Below are 19725 nucleotides of genomic sequence, written 5' to 3'. Positions count from 1 at the left end.
GGGGAGCACATGGGGGGTGCCCCACCTTGTTCCCTCTCCCTTTTTGTGAGAGGTCTTCAGCTTGTGACGGGTTTGAACACAATCAAGTTTTTAAAAGGATACCAAACATTGGTCATAAAGTTTGAACACAAATTCTCATTATAGACGGACACTATCCGTCTATACGTATAGACGGATACCATTTTCACTCACAAAATACCCATTTGCCATAAAGTGGGAAGCATATGGGGGTGCCCCACCTTGTCCCCCTACCCATTTTATTAGAGGTCTTTACTCATCTGTTCGCCCCACCCATCTATACCAAGACTTATTGAAGTTTGAAAATGTAGTTACAAATAGTACGCCCATGGCCATGCTACGTGACCACTTCAAACTAACAACAGTTTAACAAGCACAACTATAAATACCTCATTTTACCCATCCCAATTTTCATCACAATTTACTTATAAACTTCTTCATTAACTACAAAAATTATATTAGCAAGAATAATGGCGTATCGTAACACCTTTGTTGTTCTCGCACTTATGGCCTTCACTTCCTTTGTGGCTTATGCTACTGATCCGACCCAACTTCAAGATTTTTGCGTCGCAGTTAAAGACCCTAAGGAAGCACGTACGTTTTCTCCCTTAATATGTTTATGTTAATCTCGTCCACTTTTATTCAAGTCGTTTATTTTCAATTTTGACGTACAAGTTTTTGACATATATTGTATACATCATAGCATAATACTTCGAAAAATTATGAACACTTAAAACCATTCATTATTCGAAAAATACATTTTTCGGATCTCCTTAATTTTCTAGAGATTAAATATCAAAGTTATATTATCTTTTCAATAATTGAATATTTCATTCGTACTTGAATTTCCGACTAAAGTTTGTTTCTTTGTAGTGTTTGTGAATGGCCTTTTTTGCAAGAATCCAATGGAAGCAACACCCGATGATTTTTTCTACAAAGGGCTAGACGTACCCGGGAAGCCCAACAACTTGGGAGTCAATGTCACAATGGTTACTGCAATGCAAGTGCCTGGTCTCAACACCCTTGGTATATCCTTGGCTAGAATTGACTTTGCACCATACGGACTCAATCCACCTCACACCCACCCTCGTGCCACCGAAGTCTTGACAGTCATGGAAGGAACCCTCTATGTCGGGTTTGTCACATCCAACCTTGCAACTGGCGGAAACAAGTTATTCACTAAGGTGTTAAACAAAGGAGATGTTTTCGTGTTTCCACAGGGTCTCGTTCACTTTCAATTTAATGTTGGTAATACCCCGGCTATGGCTATCGCTGGGTTGAGCAGCCAAAACCCCGGTGTTGTCACGATCGCCAACGCTGTGTTTGGATCACAGCCACCTATCTCGGTCGATGTTCTAGCCAAGGCCTTCCAGTTGGATGCTAATGTGGTCAAGACCCTTCAGTCTCACTTTGGGATGAGCGCATAATTTAAGAACAACTACAAGAGACTATTATTACAATCATATACTATCTAAAATTGGCTTAATGCACACGGAGTAATAAATAAAAAATACTCTTATACGGAGTATATAATATATAATAATTATTAATTCAGCAGATGGAATAAATACAAAGTAAGAAATATTGAGATATATTGTAAGGAGTAATTCAATGTTTTCATTATTTAAGTTTTATATTTTTCGATATTTATTTTATAGTCGTATTCATGGTCCAAAAAGTCACAAAATGAAGGCACAAAGCCAGCATCCTTCTAAAAATTATCAACAAATGAAAATGAAGCAGAAAGTCCAATAGATAAACAAGCTTAAAAAAAGGGTTATTTCATAGATCCTCAAAATGCAATTGAATGAACATGATGCACAAATAACATAATTTTTTTCCAAAATGGGGTTTAATAAACAAACAATTTAATGAAATGGGGTGACTTTGAAATTAATAACCCAAAATGATTCCACGTAGGCTCAGTTTTGGCAATGCTAGGTTCAAAATTAAGGTCGCTAAGCAGGAGAGCGACTTGAGGCCAAAACGCCCAGCGGCTGGGCGACTTAGCAGAAAAAAAGAAAAAAAAAATAGACAGGTGTAGCTGATGGGAATAGAATACGCGATCTAAAATCAGCCCCTCACACCCCTTACCAATTTACCATAATACCAAGCATAATGTGGTAGTAACTTATTAGGGGGATAAAATTACATATTTAATGCTAAGAGTAATAAATGTGTTTTAACTTGAACAACAATTACTCAATATTATCTTTAATCACTTGACTTTAACATATAAACTTTCTTGCATTGATGGTTAGATAATACGGAGTACGTATTGAATAGGTGTTAGTTTTGTGGAAGGTCCTATGTTCGAATCTGAGTAACAGCGTTTTTTTGCAACTTGTGTTGATTTGTTAATTTGAGCCCCATTTCGTTAATTTGTTTGTGTTTGAGCCCCATTTTGGAAAAATTTCAAATAACAGCTCGTAGAGTGTTCGATTAAGTTCCCAAGACCGTATTTCAACATACAACTGGAACTATGAAAAGACCTAAGATTAAGTTTATTTCTAGACTTATAGGTCAGGTAAGGGTCAAGTTTGGTTGATTGAATTGGTTTGGGAGGATCAATTTAGGTTTCGGTCTCATTTAGGCTATCCATCTTAGGTCTCGGGCCAGGCGTCTGGGTCTGATTGATCGAGTCAGTTTGATTTTGCAAAATGCAAAGTATATTATAGAACGTGTCTTTTTCATAACTACTTTTTCAAGTATATAATTCTGTTTTGATCCGTTTTACATTTGATTTATATAAGATCGACTTACACAAGAGTTAGCGGGAAGAAAACTATAATCATGCATATCGTTGGAATATTCTAATGGTACCCCCATGTTTTTCCATATTATATGGTGTACCCCTCTTTTTGAACTAAAAATCTTTGACCGTTTATAATTCTTGGCTACGAACATCAAAGATGGCAATTTTTTTTCGAAACTAAAAATCTCATAAAGACCAACAATTTGGATAAAAAAATTTAGTTACGTTTTGATCTCGTAAACATGAGATATAGTCCGTCAAAGTTTATTATGTTAAAAACGTTTGACCGACCATAACTCTTACTACAACTAGTTCATAAAGTGGCAATATTTTTTAGCTCAAATCGTAGATCTCGTAAAAATGTTTAATTTGAAAAAAAGAGTCGTCGTATTCGGAACTCGTGATCATAAAGGCATAAATTAGACGGTCAAAGTTTTTTAGTTGAAAATAAAGAATACTGCAAAGAAAACCAAAAAACATAGAGATGAGGTGGACTTTGGAGGTAGAATATCCCTATATCATTTCACAAAATTCAACAACATAATCACAAATTCTCATTTGTAACGATTGATATCCATCATAAATTTGTAAGGGGTTAAATAAAACTCACATAGTAAATAAAGACAAGTCATTTGTGACACACTTCGATTTTTGTTTTATCTACCTATGTGGATGATACTTAATCCATCACAAACTTTTGACGGATATACCCGTTATAAAGGAGACTTATTCGGACATAAAAATATAGTCCTTAATCACAATTTATTGTATCACAAATTCTTATTTCAGACCGTAAGATCCGTCTGAAATAATAAGACGGGCCGTTTCCTCTCACAAAATATCCATTTAGGAAGTGAGTGGGAAAGCACATGGGGTGTCCCACCACTCATGTGATTTCCACTTGTGAGAGGTTTTATTGTTTCAGACTTATCTTGCGGTCTGAAGCAAGACGGACTGTTATTGTATTGGTTGTGCAAAATGAAAAATTCAATTATTTTTCTACCCACTTGTGGATAAGAAAGTTTTACACGACCTTTTACAGATTTCACAGTCCCTACTCTTACAACAATGCTATCAATTTCATCTTCATCTTCCTCTTCCTCTTCCTCGTCCTCTTCACGCTCAAGTGACGATGCCGAAGTACGTGCGATTGGGCGTATGATCGAAACTCGTATATGCCAGTTTATTCGACGACGACAATGCCAAAATTATCGGAAATATCAGAAAAATAATCGAAAACCGAGTCGCAATCGATTTTACGATGAATATCCTAATCGCGTCTATTCTTCCCATTTGTTCCGACGCAGATTTCGATGGCGCGAAAATGCATTTCAAATGTCTCAACCATATTCTTCGTCTTTCACTAATCGCCTTCAAGTTCAACCATTGATTGATTCTTATTTCCAGAAAATCCAGATTCACCGTGACGATACTGTATGTTTCTAATTTTTTTATTTTATTTTTTGATTTTCCCAATTAAATTTGTGCAGCATATTATTACAGACTTACAGTATATTAACTTATTGGGAGACCGTCTCGTCTCTAAGGAGACTTCCTCTTTGCTAATTACAAAACAAATCTTTCTTAATTTTGCTAATTTAATTTGATAATCAAACTTGTTACTAAAATCTGCTAACCGTATTCTGTAACGTTATCCGCTATTATAAATTTGTTTTACCGTTTGCCAAAGAAGGCTTGTTTACCAAAAGCATTGAGAAAGATATTTACATTTTGCGCGGGAAAAAATAGGCGCTAATATAGAAAAAAAATGGCGGGAAGAAAAATTTAAGGGTGAAACTTCTGTGAATAAGAAATATTTACAGCATCTCTTACCGATTTTACCGTCACGCTTTGGAAAAATGCAATTCCCTTCAACTTCATCATCTTCTTCTTCCTCTTCATCCTCTTCAGGCTCAAGCGTTGCTGGCTTTGAAGCTCGCCGCAAAGCTCGTAAAACTCTTATATTATCATTAATGCGTGAAATCTACAAGAAATGCATATATCCACTTATTCGCTATAAATATAGGAGATATCATGAAAAGAATCGAAAAGCGAGTTGTAGTCGATTTTATAATGATTATCCTAATCGTGTCTACTCTTCGAGTTTGTTTCGGAGTAAATATCGATGGCGGCCACAAAAAACTCAAATGTCGCAACCTTATATGTCGTCTTCTATTGATCGGCTTCAAGTTCAACCAATTATTGACTCTTATTTCGAGAAAATTCAGATTCGGCGTGACGATATTGTATGTTTCCCACCTTTTCAATTGGTCTAGTTCTAAGTCATTTGTGCAACATGCAATGGCTTTATACTGTATGGTTCCTGAGGTTGGTTAATGTGGTAATGTGCTGGAATTCCGACTATCCGATTTATTCTATGCAGTTCTTGTTAAGTTGATCAAATGCAGGCTTATATATACTCCACTCCCTTTGTTTCAGCCATTTGTTTACCTTTTACGTGCTTTGTGAGAGGTATTTTAATTAAATGTAAACAAATGATCTCCCTCGGAGGGAATTTGGCCCACAGACAAGCGGATGAGCAGGCTGGACTTTTGTAATTTGTTTGTACCCGCTTATTTTGAGGGTTGGACAAGCCGGGTTCAATGAGCGGGAGGGCCATTGATTCTTGTCATTTCTTTCACTAGTTACTTACTACTCCATGTTAAGGTGTATATGATTGATGATTTAGCCTTAATGCATTATGTGAAAAGGATTTGTAAAGTTAGTCTTAACTGTCAGGTCTATTGACTGGGAAATTTGCCCTCCAGAGTCCTAGCTCTCGAGCATTGTTTAGCAACACCTCGAATGTTCAAGTTCTCTTGATAGATTTGTTTTAGTATTACTGATTCATCGTTCTTTCTGGATTAACTATCTGTTTGGATATATGGATTTGGAGCGATACAAAGGGTTGTTAGCAAGTTGGGATGGAGGTAGACAGATTTTTTTCCTTTATATAAGTTGGATTATATTTTTGACAACATAGGAAAGATTTGGAAATAAAACACCTTCTCTGCTCTCGAAATTCCTAAGGTGTTGTTTGTTGTTAAGACTTGAGAGGCTAGTAACTTACCTAGTTTCCGTCTTTCCAAGTACAATAGAAATGTTTGTTGAGGTTAATTTGAAAAGAAACCAGTTTCTTAACAATGCATGTTAGTTTGTTACATAAAATCTTATTTGAATTAATTTAAATCATCAACAGTAGTTGCGATTACATTTTGTTTGCTAGTTTTTTTATAGTTAGTAATAGCAGAATCTGTGTTTGATTTGGTGGTAAGCATCTGCTTGATAATTTGCGCTGCTGTTTACTGTAAATATAAACATGAGCTTCTGACTGAATAATTGAATCATGGTTGTTTATTTGTATGAACTATTAGACATTTGATGCATACGTTGTTGGAAAAGATAATGCACCTGGGATTGTTGTGCTTCAAGAACGGTGGTGTGTAGATAATCAACTGAAGAACTATGCTGTAAAGATCTCTCAGCTCGAGCCTGGGTTCAAGGCGCTTATTCCAGAGTATGAATTTTACTTATCTGAAGCCCCTACTCCTTAGAAATTTTGAATATGTAATGGTGATTGCCGATTGGACATGTATTTCTGATACTTGTGTTTTGTCATGTAGCTTGAACCGTGGAAAGGTGGCTGTAGATATGGCGGAAGCTCATCAGTTAGTAGTGGGTCTAGACTGGCAAGGTGCTCTTAAGGATATTGAGGCTTCGGTCAATTGGCTCAAGGCAAATGGTTCGCATAAGGTTTTGTTTTTGTACAACATTACCGTTCCCTTTTCGTTGTTGTACTATTACCTATTGCCTGAAAAGCTCCAAAAGTCTGGTTAGTTGATGTATCTCTTTGTTCATATTTAGGTTGGAGTAACTGGCCACGGTTTGGGAGGAGCACTTGCTATTGCTAGTGCTGTCCTTGTTCCTGGAGTTGATGCTGTTGTTAGCTTCTACGGAATACCCCCGCCTCAGTTGACTGATTCTGCCCAGGCTAAAGCTCCAGTTCAAGTTCATTTTGGTGAAGGCGGTGGCTCTGCTGGTTTTTCGTTTATGAAGGTATAATTTCGGTCTTAACCTCCCATGCTTACTCTCCTATTGGAAAAAAAGGGGGAAAATACAATAATATTACTCTAATGTCTCGAGGAATTTTGCAAGTAACGGTTTAGGAGGACTCGGATGTGCGTAACAAACTTACAATACATAGAGCCCGTGTCCCAAATAACGCGACTTGTGCTTTTTAGTCATGTCGTATCCAAATAACCTGACTCAAGTAGCGAAGTAGACCCAACCAGCAACCTGAAAATGACTAGTAACTCAAATTAACCCGAATTTGATGGGTGACATTTGCAGAAAGATCTGGAGGAAAAACTGAAGGCGTCTAGCATTGCATCTGAGGTACACATTTACACAGGAAGCGCATATCTTTTCATGAATGATGTAAATGACGATAATGTTCACCTGGCATGGTCACGTTTTCAGTCATGGATGGCAAGTTACTTATCATAGGTTAGTTTTCCAGCCGTGTTACTACCTGTCGAAGTGGATGTGTCTTTTTGTATTAGGCGTAAAGGAAGTTACTAGGATATGTCGAAGACAGGTTTAACCATTGTAAGATGTCTCTTGTAAGTATCATTGTAAGATTGAAGAAGGGTTGTATTCCCAGATTATGAAGTGTGGTTTGTTCCTAAACGCGGGTTTCTATCGACTTCAGCTGTTATAGAACTGGTGTCCAATCTTTTCTGTCAACATTTTCATCCCACAAAATTCAATAGTGATTACATTCATTTGGTACAGCCAAGAAATTAATAATGAATTACTTCGGTACACAGCCAATTAGCCAAGAGAATACGGCAAAATCAGGTACAGATTAAACTTGGCCAATCCCGAAAATTGGCGCATGATCACAGGCCAAATCCATTTCAATCCAATTAAAATCAGTGCGTAAAATTAGTCCTGTACTCAATAAATTGCTTCACATCTTCGTGCTACTTGCTCTTTCCTGATGACCCTGCTTTGGTAGATGTGCTTGACTTTTGAGAAAACTCGGTTAGACCTTGTCGAAATGCTTGCTGAGTAACCCCGTCCTCCACAAGAATGCTTGTTACCCCCATTTTTTCTACCTTCAATCAGCAAAAAAATCGAAAAAAGTATTATGCACAGCGCCACTGATTTAATGGCCGCGAGAACAAATTCTAACTTCAGCAATTATATGATAGTCAAGAGTCTAGACGAGAAGATTATATAATGCGAGAAACTTACCGCTTCAATGTTCCTATCCTCATCATCAAAGAAAAGCATTTCTGTATAAGGTATCCCTGTCTTCCTATGAATTCTCTCGAAGTGTTCCGTCTTGTGTGTCCAACTGGAATAAATCTCCTAAAAAAGTTAAAAAGAAACACACAACTAAATGAGTCACTGGCAGCAACATGGAAATGTTTAACAGGTAGCATCATTGAATATTGATAATTATATCCTGGGTTTGAAACCTGTTAATATATAGTATCTAAACTGACATGCGGTCCAAGTGTCGGACTCATCATGACTTAAATTTTGCGACAGGGAACTCTGTGCTAAATAAATACACGGACACGGGGGGACAAATCTGTAAAACATAAATTTGATTAAATCTATGAAACAGTGAGGTTATTTACCATAAGCTTCATATACATACAATACTCTATACTTTTGTCATGCAAACATTTCTTTATCCCTACATTTGGAGAAGTCTCAAATTGGTATATGTTGGGTATGAATTCCATTCCCGTATCTTTCCGTGTTGATCGGATAAGGGGACGGGTCTCAAAATAGAGGAGTCGAAGTAACCTACCTTGTATCTCTAACGACACCCAAAAGAAACATTAACGACTGCCTTTTTAAGCTTCATTATCAACTGATGTTCCAAAACAACTGTAACAATTTTCCTTACAGACTTACAGCAGTTCACTGCTTATCTAATGGCGTCTGTTCCGTTGATTCGATAATGACACGACAGAAAGTTAGAAATGACAGTAGAAAAGGGGTTTTAGGAGAAGTTAATTAGTCTCACCTGAGCAACAAACATTGACTGGATGCCTAACTTGTCGAGAAACGTCTTGGCTATGTCAGAAGTCGGTGATCTAGAAGCAATAGCAACATCAATACCCTTGTCCTTCAAAGCGTCTAATATTCCGATTGCATGAGGATATAACGACGGCATCTCTCTTTTGGAGCGACATTCACTAAATAAAAGCCAGTTTAAGAAGTACATCAAAACCAACAAAGACGCTTCTTGTTCAGCAATTTGCGGCTGAGATGAAATACAGCAACAAAATTTCAAGAAAAGAAATCATTTTATGCTGCAGCTGGACTAAAATTAGAAAAGAAGATCAATCACTGAGGTTACACATGATTACATGAACAAATCATGCTTTCCAGAGCTTCATTCAATGAACGATTGTGCAAGTACAAGATATAGGATACTACAATTGATCCTAAAGCTATAAATTAAGTAACCTCATCACATCCATCAAACACCGCTAGCAATTACTCCCTCCGTCCCGGTCATTTGTTCTTTGGTTTTGGCACAAAGACCAAGGAAAGAGGAGAGGGTCAATAGCTAAATGACAAGTGGAACAAATTGAGTGTGAATGAGCAAATTACTCATCAAGTTCATTCTTAAAATAGAAAGGACAACAAATGACTGAGACACCCAAAAATGGAAAAGAGAACAAATGACCGGGACAGAGGGAGTATCAAGTTGGCTAAAAACGTCAAAATAAAATCACTCTACTAAACCATGTAAAACCATAAAACAATAAAAATTCTCCAGTTCACCTATTGAGGATTTGCAATTGCTACACAAAGCAAAACGATAAAATTACCCCATACAATCGTCTAGAAATACCGAAGATGTCTTAGCCTAGTCATTACAAGGGACGTATCCTTGATACCCCAATCCCTCCTCCCTTATCCTGCAACACAAATTCTCATTTAAAACGGCAATATCCGTAAGCTTAAGACGAGTTATCAATGCCCTTGTGGCTCATTTGACACGGCAAAAATTGAACCATAATAATTATTCAACCCCCAAGATCAATCATTACAACATTAAAAAAAAAAAAAAAAAAAAAGAAGATGAATCAAACAGAAACAATCATATGGGCCAGTGAGAAATATGAAGAACAAGGTAAAATCTCAATAAAAATGAAATCTTTGCAAGAGTAAAAGGAAAAAAAAAAGAGTACCAATAGAAAGGCCAGAGAGTGTAATCAAGATCAAAAACAACTAATTTAGGAAGAAGTTGGAAATCAGACAGTATTTGCATTGCTTCTGCTTTTACCCCTTCTTCTCCCATTTCTATGTTGTTTTTATTATACTGGCAAAATTGGGTGATCAGCTAATGAAATTACCAGAAAAGTATTTCAATTTTTAAAGCAAGGGGTTTGACTTTTACCAGTTTTTTGAAGAAGCATTCTGAGACTGACTGCTTCTTTTCTTCTATCTTACGGGAGCCAGTAGCCAAGCTTACTGACCAATAAACATATTTACGAAGGAAACTACGAATTGTGCACAAAGAGTGACGCAATTCGATTGGTACTGGCGTTGTGGAGGCCAGAACAGAAGATAGTTTTTTTGAAGTAACTTGGAAAGAAACAGAAGGTTGTGATGCTGACTGAGCCCGGTACATGTTGAGTAGAAGACCTTTCGTCGATGCGGCAAAAACAGAGGAAGCCCGCACATGTTGAATAACGGGAGTGCATGAGATCGAGTCCGAAGAAGTCACAATGAACCGATCCCGAGGAGACGACCTGCATACCAGAATAAAATAAGTGACAGCAGATGAAGAACAAGTACTCACCACTGGAAGGAGGAAAATTTTGTTAGTGTTCTTCACAAAGAAAGGCCAAAAAACAGGCAACTGAGAGTGAGAAGCAAAAAGGTAGTCAGCCATGTGTAAAATCTGAAAAGGGTTGACCCTGCAGTTATCAAAGATAACAGAATTACGAAGCATCCAAATGGCCTTTATAATACAAAGAAACTGAAGGAGACACTGATCAACCGCATCTGTCACCCTGTGAAAGTAACCAATAAAATCAGCAAGCCATCGTTGCAAGCAAATCGCAGGGTTAGCTACAGAATTAATGTCAAGGGCCGAAGAAAGCCAAACATGCCTAGCAACAGTACAAGTGCGAAATAAATGATTTAAAAACTCCGAATGTGAGTGACAAAAAACACAGGAAGTACTTACCTGGATGCCTCGAGCAGATAGATTTTCTAACGAGGGAAGGATATTATGAACTATACGCCAAACAAGAAGAGGAAACTTAGTAGAACAACGAAGACCCCAAAGAGCTGTCCACGGAAAGGCGGAGTAAAAAGATGGAGAGCAGGAAAAGGATATGCGGGATAACAAGAAATCGTATCCTGAACGGACCGTGTAGACGCCGTCCTCCGTGTATTTCCAATAAAGGAAATCGTCAATATCTATATGAGGAGGTTCCATGGCAAGAATAATTTTGGCACAAGGAGACTGAAACCAACGATAAACGGCAACTTGATTCCAATTACCTGAAGGAGTGAGCAAAGTAGAAATCCCAGGCGAGGCACCATCAGGAAAAGGTCGCACCGACGGAGTATTCCCATTAACCCAAGGACTTGAAAGAAGGTTTACAGAGGAACCATTACCAAGCTTCCAGGAGAAGCCAGGAGCAAAAGCATTATGTTAGAACACATTGGATTGATGATGCCAAGTCCCCTTGTTATTTGATTGTTTGCTCTTAGTTGAAATAATTAGTGAATGAAGCAATCAAATGGACTTTCAACAATAATTCAAGATGATCAAGCCAATCAAGGAAGTCAAGACAATGATACTTTCCAAAGCCTTAGTCGATATATGTAAGAGTAAGTGTAACATTCTCATTTAAGTCAAGTAATGGCAAAACCATGCAACGATGACTGTTGTCACCGTGGTTTCTGATACTATCATACGGAGGAGGAATTTTCGACCAAATGTTTTTAAGTGTCAAAACTTTGTAAACTTTAAACCTTAAACATTTGAATCTTCAAAAGCTTGAAAATAATCTGAAATTTTGGAGTCACAAGCCCACTTGTCTAAGCCTCTAGATTTGTGCAAACACCTTTTACTAAAATGGCAAAGAAGACTTGTCAAACTTCTAAAGTAAGAAAAGCTTTTTGCCATTTTGGTAAATTGTCACATGTTGAGTGTAGAAGCTTAAGTTTTCTGATTTCTTAAGCCCCAAGCCTACAAGTCTAACACTTACCATCACTCAAAGCTATCATTTTAATATTGGATTAAATTTTTCAAAGTGTACTTAACTAAGACTAAATCCACTATAAATAGAGTGTCTTAGTCACATTTATTTCTTAAGACTTCCAAAGCATTTATTGTAAAAACCTTGCAAATCATTTGTGCATTTAAAGCTTTGTTCTTCAAGTGTTTGCAAAACGTTTTTCTGGTTTTAAGTCTTCAAAATTGTTTCGAAAAAAAAAGTGTAAAACCTCCAAGTATCGGTTCAGATCTTTGTGACATGAAGAGTTTGTTCCATGATTTCTCGTGTTAGATCTTCATTGTAATCTCCATGTTCATTTAAGTGAACTCTTGAGATTCAAGATTCTGTAACACCTTGAGATAGAACCCATAAACTCTTGAAGCGGAGTAGCTTTAAGTTTGAGTGCAACCGGAGTAGGTTGGCGAGTTATTTTCATTGTAAGGGGTTTAGTAAGTTTGAGTAAATTTCTAAACAAGCAATAAAATAACGGTTGGACGTAGGCCTCGGAGTAGAGGCTGAACCAATTTTTAAAATGTCGTTTGTTTGTTCATTTACTTTTACGTTCTTCCACTTTGCTATTTCTCGCATGTACTTAATCAAGTTCTGTGTCACAGTCACCTATACCGTGACATAGAACTGCTGTACCTTCTTGTGAACTTATATTCAATTAAGTTTCTCAAGTCTTGTATTTCTTTATTCTTAGCTTAAAGTAGTTAATTAACTAAGTTAAGAATAAAATTTTTAAAAAGGTACACCTAATTCACCCCCTCCCCCTCTTAGGTGTTAATCGTTCCTAACTCTTCAATTGGTATCAGAGCCTTGTGCTCTTGATATTGGTTAAATCCAAAGAGTTGATCCTATAGTTATGGACGATTCAAAACACACTAAGTATCCCATTTTCAAGGGAGAAAACTATGCCTGGTGGAAACATCGCATGGAGCATTATGTCAAAAGTGCGGACTATGAATGTTGGTTAATCATTCAAAAGGGTCCCCTCAAAATCGAAGTGACTAATGCTGATGGCACTAGCTCCTTGAAAAGTGAGGATAAGTATGTTGAGGCCGACTATAAGAAAATCGAGAAAAACTCTAAGGCCATGTCCATTCTTCAATATGGGATCGGTGACCAAGAGATTAATCGTATATCTGGATGTGCTTCGGCCAAAGAGATTTGGGACACCCTAAACCTTGCATATGAGGGAACGTCACAAGTAAAAAAATACCGTATTGATCTTCTCATGCAACAATATGAGATGTTCAATATGGAACGAGATGAGTCAATTAATAGTTTGTCTTCACGTTTTTTCTAGTATTGTCAATGACCTTAAGAGTTTAGGTAGGAGTTTTCAATCCGAGGATTTAGTCCGTAAAATCCTTCGTAGCCTAACTGAAAAGTGGCAACCGAAGGTTACGGCTATTGAGGAAGCTAAGGATCTTTCATTGCTCACCCTCTAGGTTGCACGGACACTCCTCATAATCGGTGTTCCCGTGTCGGACACCCGTGTCGGACACGACACTCGTCGGACACACGTCAAAACGTGTCGGACACCTGTAAGGCCGTGTCTAACTTTCATCTTTTATTTGGGCACGTGTTCGACGCGTGTCCATGGTATTTTGAGCCGTGTCCATGGTATTTGGACACACCTTCAAACGGAAAGTTGAATTTAAGGTAAATGGCGTGAATTGTTATATGGTTGAATTTGGTGGGCATATGATGTTCTTTAGACAAGTAACGAGATGTCGAAATAGATTGATTATAAGTTAGTTTTTGGTTTTAGAAATGAGATTAAGTTATATTTAACGTCAAATTTTACCTTCATTTATTTAAATTTAATATCAAGTACTTTTTTAAAACTAAAATCACACATATATAACTACAAAATATATATTTTATTAAATTTAAATAACGTGTCCCGTGTCCTAAATTTCATGGGATGCCGTGTCACGTGTCCGTGTCGTGTCCGTATCCGTGTCCGTGTCCGTTTATGGGCTCACTTATGGCTCATGAGTTAACTCTCATGAAGCGTTCTAGTGAAAGCTCTAAAGGGAAAGGACTCGCTCTTAATGCTCTCTCAAGTGATGAGGAGGATGAAGATGATGAGTCTGCAATGTTCCCTAAAAACATTGTTGGCATGATCAATGGTCGAAACTCTCAAAGGTATAGCAACAACTCTAGTAAACGCCGTTTTCCTAAGAGAAGATCTAACTCCACTGTTGGTTGCTTTAAATGTGGTGACAAAGGTCACCAAATCAAAGAATGCCCAAAGTGGAACGATATTAAATCTAAGGAAAAACGTGACTTTGCAAAACGTGATTACAAAAACAAGGTAATGACTTCTATTTGGGGCATGTCTGATTCTGAAGAGGACGATGTCCTTGAGGATGAATTAGACGCCAAACTTAGCATCTCGTCTAGTTCCTCAAAAAATGCTTCCAAATCATCAAAGAAAGAAGACATCAAGTGTCTTATGGCTCACTCCGTGGATTGGACTCGATTCGGACCATGAGGTAATTAAGCTCAAGAAAAAGGTTCGATCTTTCTCTAAAGACAAAGTTTGTCTCCTCCTAGATCAATTCATAGATAAATGTCGTGTCCAAACTAATAAGTTGGAAGCTATGCAAATCGAAATTGAGGACATAGTGAGAAAAATGTAGTCCTAAAAGAAAGTCTAAATGAGAATGATCAACCTAGTTCCATGTTGGGTCTTGAAAAAGAAATCAAAAAGCTTCGAAAACAAAATTTGTTTTTAGCCAACAAAGTTGATGAAACCAGTGCAACAGATCCCTGTACTGTTGCATCCAGTTCTAAAGGAAATGTGTCATTACTAACACAAGAACGTGACCAACTTTTGATTGACTTAGCTACTTGTAACAAATGAAAAAGGTGATCTTGTTAAGATTCTTTGAAATGTTAAATGATGAGTCTAGTCATGTCAAAAGTGCCTTAGAACGAGCTCAAAAATTAAATGATGACCTTCTTGCTCAAATTGAGATGTTAAAAAGAGTGAACAGGACTCATGCCACGAAGTCTCTCTTTGTGGCATCCGATTCAAGAAAAGAAATAGATACTCTCTCGAAATTAGTGTCTTCTTTAACTAAGGAACATGAAACTCTTCTAGCTGACCTCAAATTATGTCAAAGGGATAATAAACAATTGGAACAAATTGGAATGTTACTTAGTGATGAAGCAAGACTTGCAAAACAAGCTTTCGACAATTTAGGTAAATTGAATCTTAATCATCTTGCTAAAATCGAAACATTAACTAAAGAGCTAGATGAGGCTAAGATGTTCTACTTAAAATGGGAAGGAAGTCAGAATGTTTTGGAGTTTCTCTTGAAACAATCACAAGAATATGAAAAATTTGTAAAGAATCTTTGGACTTGGTTTCAAATGCAACAAGATAGCACACACATTGTTGCACTCGAAACCAGGATCCAAGTCAAACTGACTTCCGAAGAAGAAAGTATGTTGGTCTTCCTGAGTACATCATTTGTAACTATTGTGGCAAAACAGGTCATGAGTTTAATGGTTGTGACAAAAGAGTCTGTGACTTAGAAAGAAACACTAAGAATGCTAAACAAGTGTGGATAAAGAAAGAAGAAGTCAAAAAAGTCGTTGTCAAGAAGGAGCCCAAACTTGTTTGGGTTCCTAAACTAAATGTTTGATTTCTTATAGGCATTAGTGAGGGGCAACAGCAATTGGTACTTAGACAGTGGATGCTCTCGTCACATGACGGGAGATGAAAACCAATTCCTCTCGCTAGAAGCCTACGATGGTGGCATGGTGACTTTTGGCGACAACAAAAAAGGTGAAATCATTGGTATTGGAAAGGTTGGTAAGTCAAAGTCATTATGCGTGGACAAAGTGTTGCTTGTCAAAGGTTTGAAACACAATCTCTTGAGCATTTCACAACTTTGTGATCGAGGTAATATTGTTGAATTTCTTGCTAGTGAATGTAGAATCATCAATGGTAAAACTAGAGAACTCATACTTGAAGGTAAACGTGTTAAAGACGTCTATATGACTAACTTGTATGCATTGTCGGGTCAATCACTATCATGCATGAGTGTTCAAAAGAACGACCCTTGGCTTTGGCACAAACGACTTGGTCATGTAAATGCTAAGACACTTAACACCCTTAAGAAACTTGATCTAGTTGACGGCATTCCTAACATTAAATTTGAATTTAAATCACTTTGCGATGATTGTGTTAAAGGTAAACAAGTTAAGTGCTCTTTTAAATCCAAAAAGGTTGTTAGCACTTCCTTACCTCTTGAACTCATTCATATTGATTTATGTGGTCCTATGCGAGTTATGAGTAGAGGTGGAAGTCGTTTTATTTGTGTCATTGTAGATGACTTCACAAGATTTGTTTGGCTTCTCTTCTTAAGTTCTAAGGATCAAACATTTGATGAGTTCTTAATTTGGGTCAAAAAGGTTCAAAACAAATTTGGTTATAAACTTGTCTCATTGAGATCCGACCATGGAACCGAGTTTGAGAACTCGTCATTTGAGTCCTATTGTAATGAGTATGGTGTTAGTCATAACTTTTCGGCCGCAAGAACCCCACAACAAAATGGGGTTGTGGAACGAATGAATCGAACTCTTGAAAATATGGCTAGGACCATGCTCATTAGCTCTAAGGTTCCCAAGAATTTTTGGGCCGAAGCCGTAAACACATCTTGTTATATTTACAACCGTGTCATGATTAGAAAAATCATTGAGAAAACTCCCTATGAACTACTACGAGGAAGAAAACCTAATCTTTCACATTTAAAATGCTTTGTGCACAATAATGGAAAATACAACCTTGACAAGTTTGATGCTCGTAGTGATGAAGGAGTTTTTGTTGGTTATTCCGATCATAGTAAAGCCTATAAAGTTTATAACAAGAGGACTATGAAAATGGAAGAAAGCGTTCATGTAATATTTGACGAATCTAGTCTTTTTGTGTCAAACACACAGGTTGATGATGAGGATGATGAATATGATGATGACTTTGAGATTGGTATGATACGACATGAAATGGATCAAGTGGTAGAAGAAGGCCGAGCAACGGTTGGAGCCACTTTGTTGCATGAGGAGGATGCGCAAAATTCAGGGGGAACTAATCGTCCTCCTACACAAGATGATGCTACCTCATCCAGGGGGAACAAGGATGGTGAAGAACAACCCAACCTAATCATAAACGAACCACAATCACCTCCTTCAAACAATCCTCATGCAACAGTCCCTCTCATTGCAGGCAGATTTAACAAACCGAATCCTCTAACTCACTTATCCCCAAGAAATGGAAACACCAAAGCTCACATCCTTTATCAAACTTAACCAGTGACCTAACCTCTGGAATAAAAACCAGATCATCGCTTCAAAATTTCTGTGCACACAATGCCTTCATCTCAAAAATTGAACCAGACCATGTCACAGTAGCCTTGACTGATGAATGTTGGATGATTGCAATGCAAGAGGAATTGGAGCAATTCGAAAGGAATAAGGTATGGCATCTTGTCCCTAGGCCCTCCCAACGTACTGTAATTGGTACACGGTGGGTCTTTCGCAATAAGCTAGATGATGTTGGAGAAATCGTAAGGAATAAAGCTAGACTAGTGGTGCAAGGTTTTAACCAACAAGAAGGAATTGATTACGATGAAACCTTTGCACCGGTAGCTAGGCTTGAAGCCATACCAATTAATACCATGAGATAGCCGATGATGAATCACCCATTGCATTATAGAAAAACGCACAGAAGCAAGCCGCCGTGATAAAACATACATTGGAGAGCCAGGAATAGAAACCCGCCAGGCACAGTCAACAATGTTGGCAATTTCTGGAGAACTGAAACACCAGTTATCAAGGCGATATGGGCGTCGACAAGACTTAGAATTCGGGAAAAACTTAAGGATTATTGGAGCATGGTCCGAAATAAGAATGGGAAGATTCATAACCGACGCAGCAGGGAAAAGGTGAAGCCAATCATCATTAGCATAGGCGCGGTCAAGTCTTTCCATAATCAGTTGATCATCAGAGCGATTATTGAACCAGGTAAAAGGGGGACCAAAGAAGGGAACGTCAAGCAAAGAATTGTCCAACCTCCAGGAGGTGAAGTCCTGTTGGCCTCGTATGACATTGGAGCCACCTAATTTATCAGAATGCAGTTCAACCTGATTAAAATCGCCAATAACAACAAATGGAGACAGACCCGAAATCAAATCAGTAATTGTGTTCCATAAAGGTAGACGAAACTCAAAAGATGGTTCACCATATATAAACATCACATACATATCTTTCTTTGTACATACAGGATTAGTACCTAAAGATAAAGTACATAAAATAAAGTGAGGGTTAATACTAATAGAGCTAAGTACAACCGAATCATCCCAACGCAAAAGAAGACCCCCACTATGTCCAACAGAGTCGATGCCACAAAAATGAGGGAGCCCAAGATGAGATGTCTTAGAAGCAGCAGATGATACTGAAGTCATAGTTTCTTGCAAAAACAAAATTGACGGATGGTATTGATGGATACACCAAAATAGAAAAGGAATTGTAGGATCATCCGTCTCTCCTAATCCCCTACAATTCCAGGCAAAAGTTGTCATTTGAAAACGGGTGGCGAATTAAGGTCCGCCACAAACCATCAGCTAGCAAGTCTTCATCTCTGTTACATGAAAAACATGAAAAACTTTATAACCTTTATAAAGAGACCACTCATATCCCCTTTTCATTTGGCATTCTCACTTGTCCTTTTATTTGTCCTTCTATTTATCCCTTTATTTCATGTCTCTTCAAAAAGACTGATTTTGTCTGTAATATTTCATTACTATTTTATGTACCCGTGCATTACACGGGTGGCGATGTAGGGTGTTAACCGAAGTAGATCTTATGTATACATTTGTTTGAGTGGAGGCGTAAGATTAATTCATTAGTAGATTATAGATAAACTTTTAAAAAGTTATTTTGTTTATGCATACTCATATTAGTATAGTTAAATCTCACAATATATTTATAGTAGTGCTAGAGACCCACCACCAGACTCACCACCGCACCCAACTCCTCCTTTCTACTGGACCACAACCTCCCACTCAACTTATATCTCAGCACCCCCATACCAAACAACCAACCAATTCATATCTCATTAGTCATCTCCTCGATTATACATCCCCTACCCCCTCTTGTCTCCACCATCCCGTACGCCCCCTCACACCGTCCCTCCGACATAACTACCATCCCCCGACCCTTACCTATACGTGACCCCTAAACCTGGCCATACCTGTATGAAACCCCACCCCATTTTACCCACTTATCGCAACCCCTCCCCTATCATGGGCTCTAATCCCACTATCGACATAACCTCTTCATATCTTTATTCAAGTCGTCAAATACCAATAGTTTTATTTATTTTCTTTTGTTTATTATTTTGACACTTATTTCACAACAATGTTCATCATTTTATCATGCAACCAAAAAATTCTACTTACTTCATTCCATTGAATAGTTTACGTTTTCCATTTTAAGCTACACCTGTTCCATTTGATTGTTTACGTTTCCTTATATGGATTTCTTTAATCAATTAAACGACCCACATACTCTTTTCTACTTTTGTACCTTTTGGTGTGGGTGACAAAAGGTGTGAGGCTCCTATGAGGGTAGTTTTGTAAGTACACCAATTCTCATTTAAGATGG

The 19725-nt window shown here is 37.7% G+C and overlaps 1 protein-coding gene and 1 pseudogene across 1 annotated transcript; both read left to right on the top strand.

Annotated features, from left to right (window-relative positions):
* Positions 1-359: 359 nt before the first annotated feature.
* Positions 360-1696, top strand: LOC141611363 (germin-like protein). Its single transcript, XM_074429889.1, has 2 exons — positions 360-612; positions 892-1696. The coding sequence occupies exons 1-2, from the start codon at positions 489-491 to the stop codon at positions 1443-1445; spliced, it is 678 nt and encodes a 225-aa protein (XP_074285990.1). The 5' UTR covers positions 360-488; the 3' UTR covers positions 1446-1696.
* Positions 1697-3833: 2137 nt separating this feature from the next.
* LOC141611364 (uncharacterized) lies at positions 3834-7506 on the top strand (annotated as a pseudogene).
* Positions 7507-19725: the final 12219 nt, after the last annotated feature.

This window comes from Silene latifolia, chromosome 11, assembly GCF_048544455.1.
Source record: "Silene latifolia isolate original U9 population chromosome 11, ASM4854445v1, whole genome shotgun sequence".
Classification (NCBI taxonomy): domain Eukaryota; kingdom Viridiplantae; phylum Streptophyta; class Magnoliopsida; order Caryophyllales; family Caryophyllaceae; genus Silene; species Silene latifolia.
Note: the sequence above shows the minus strand (reverse complement) of the source record. Positions and strands in the feature narration are given on the sequence as shown.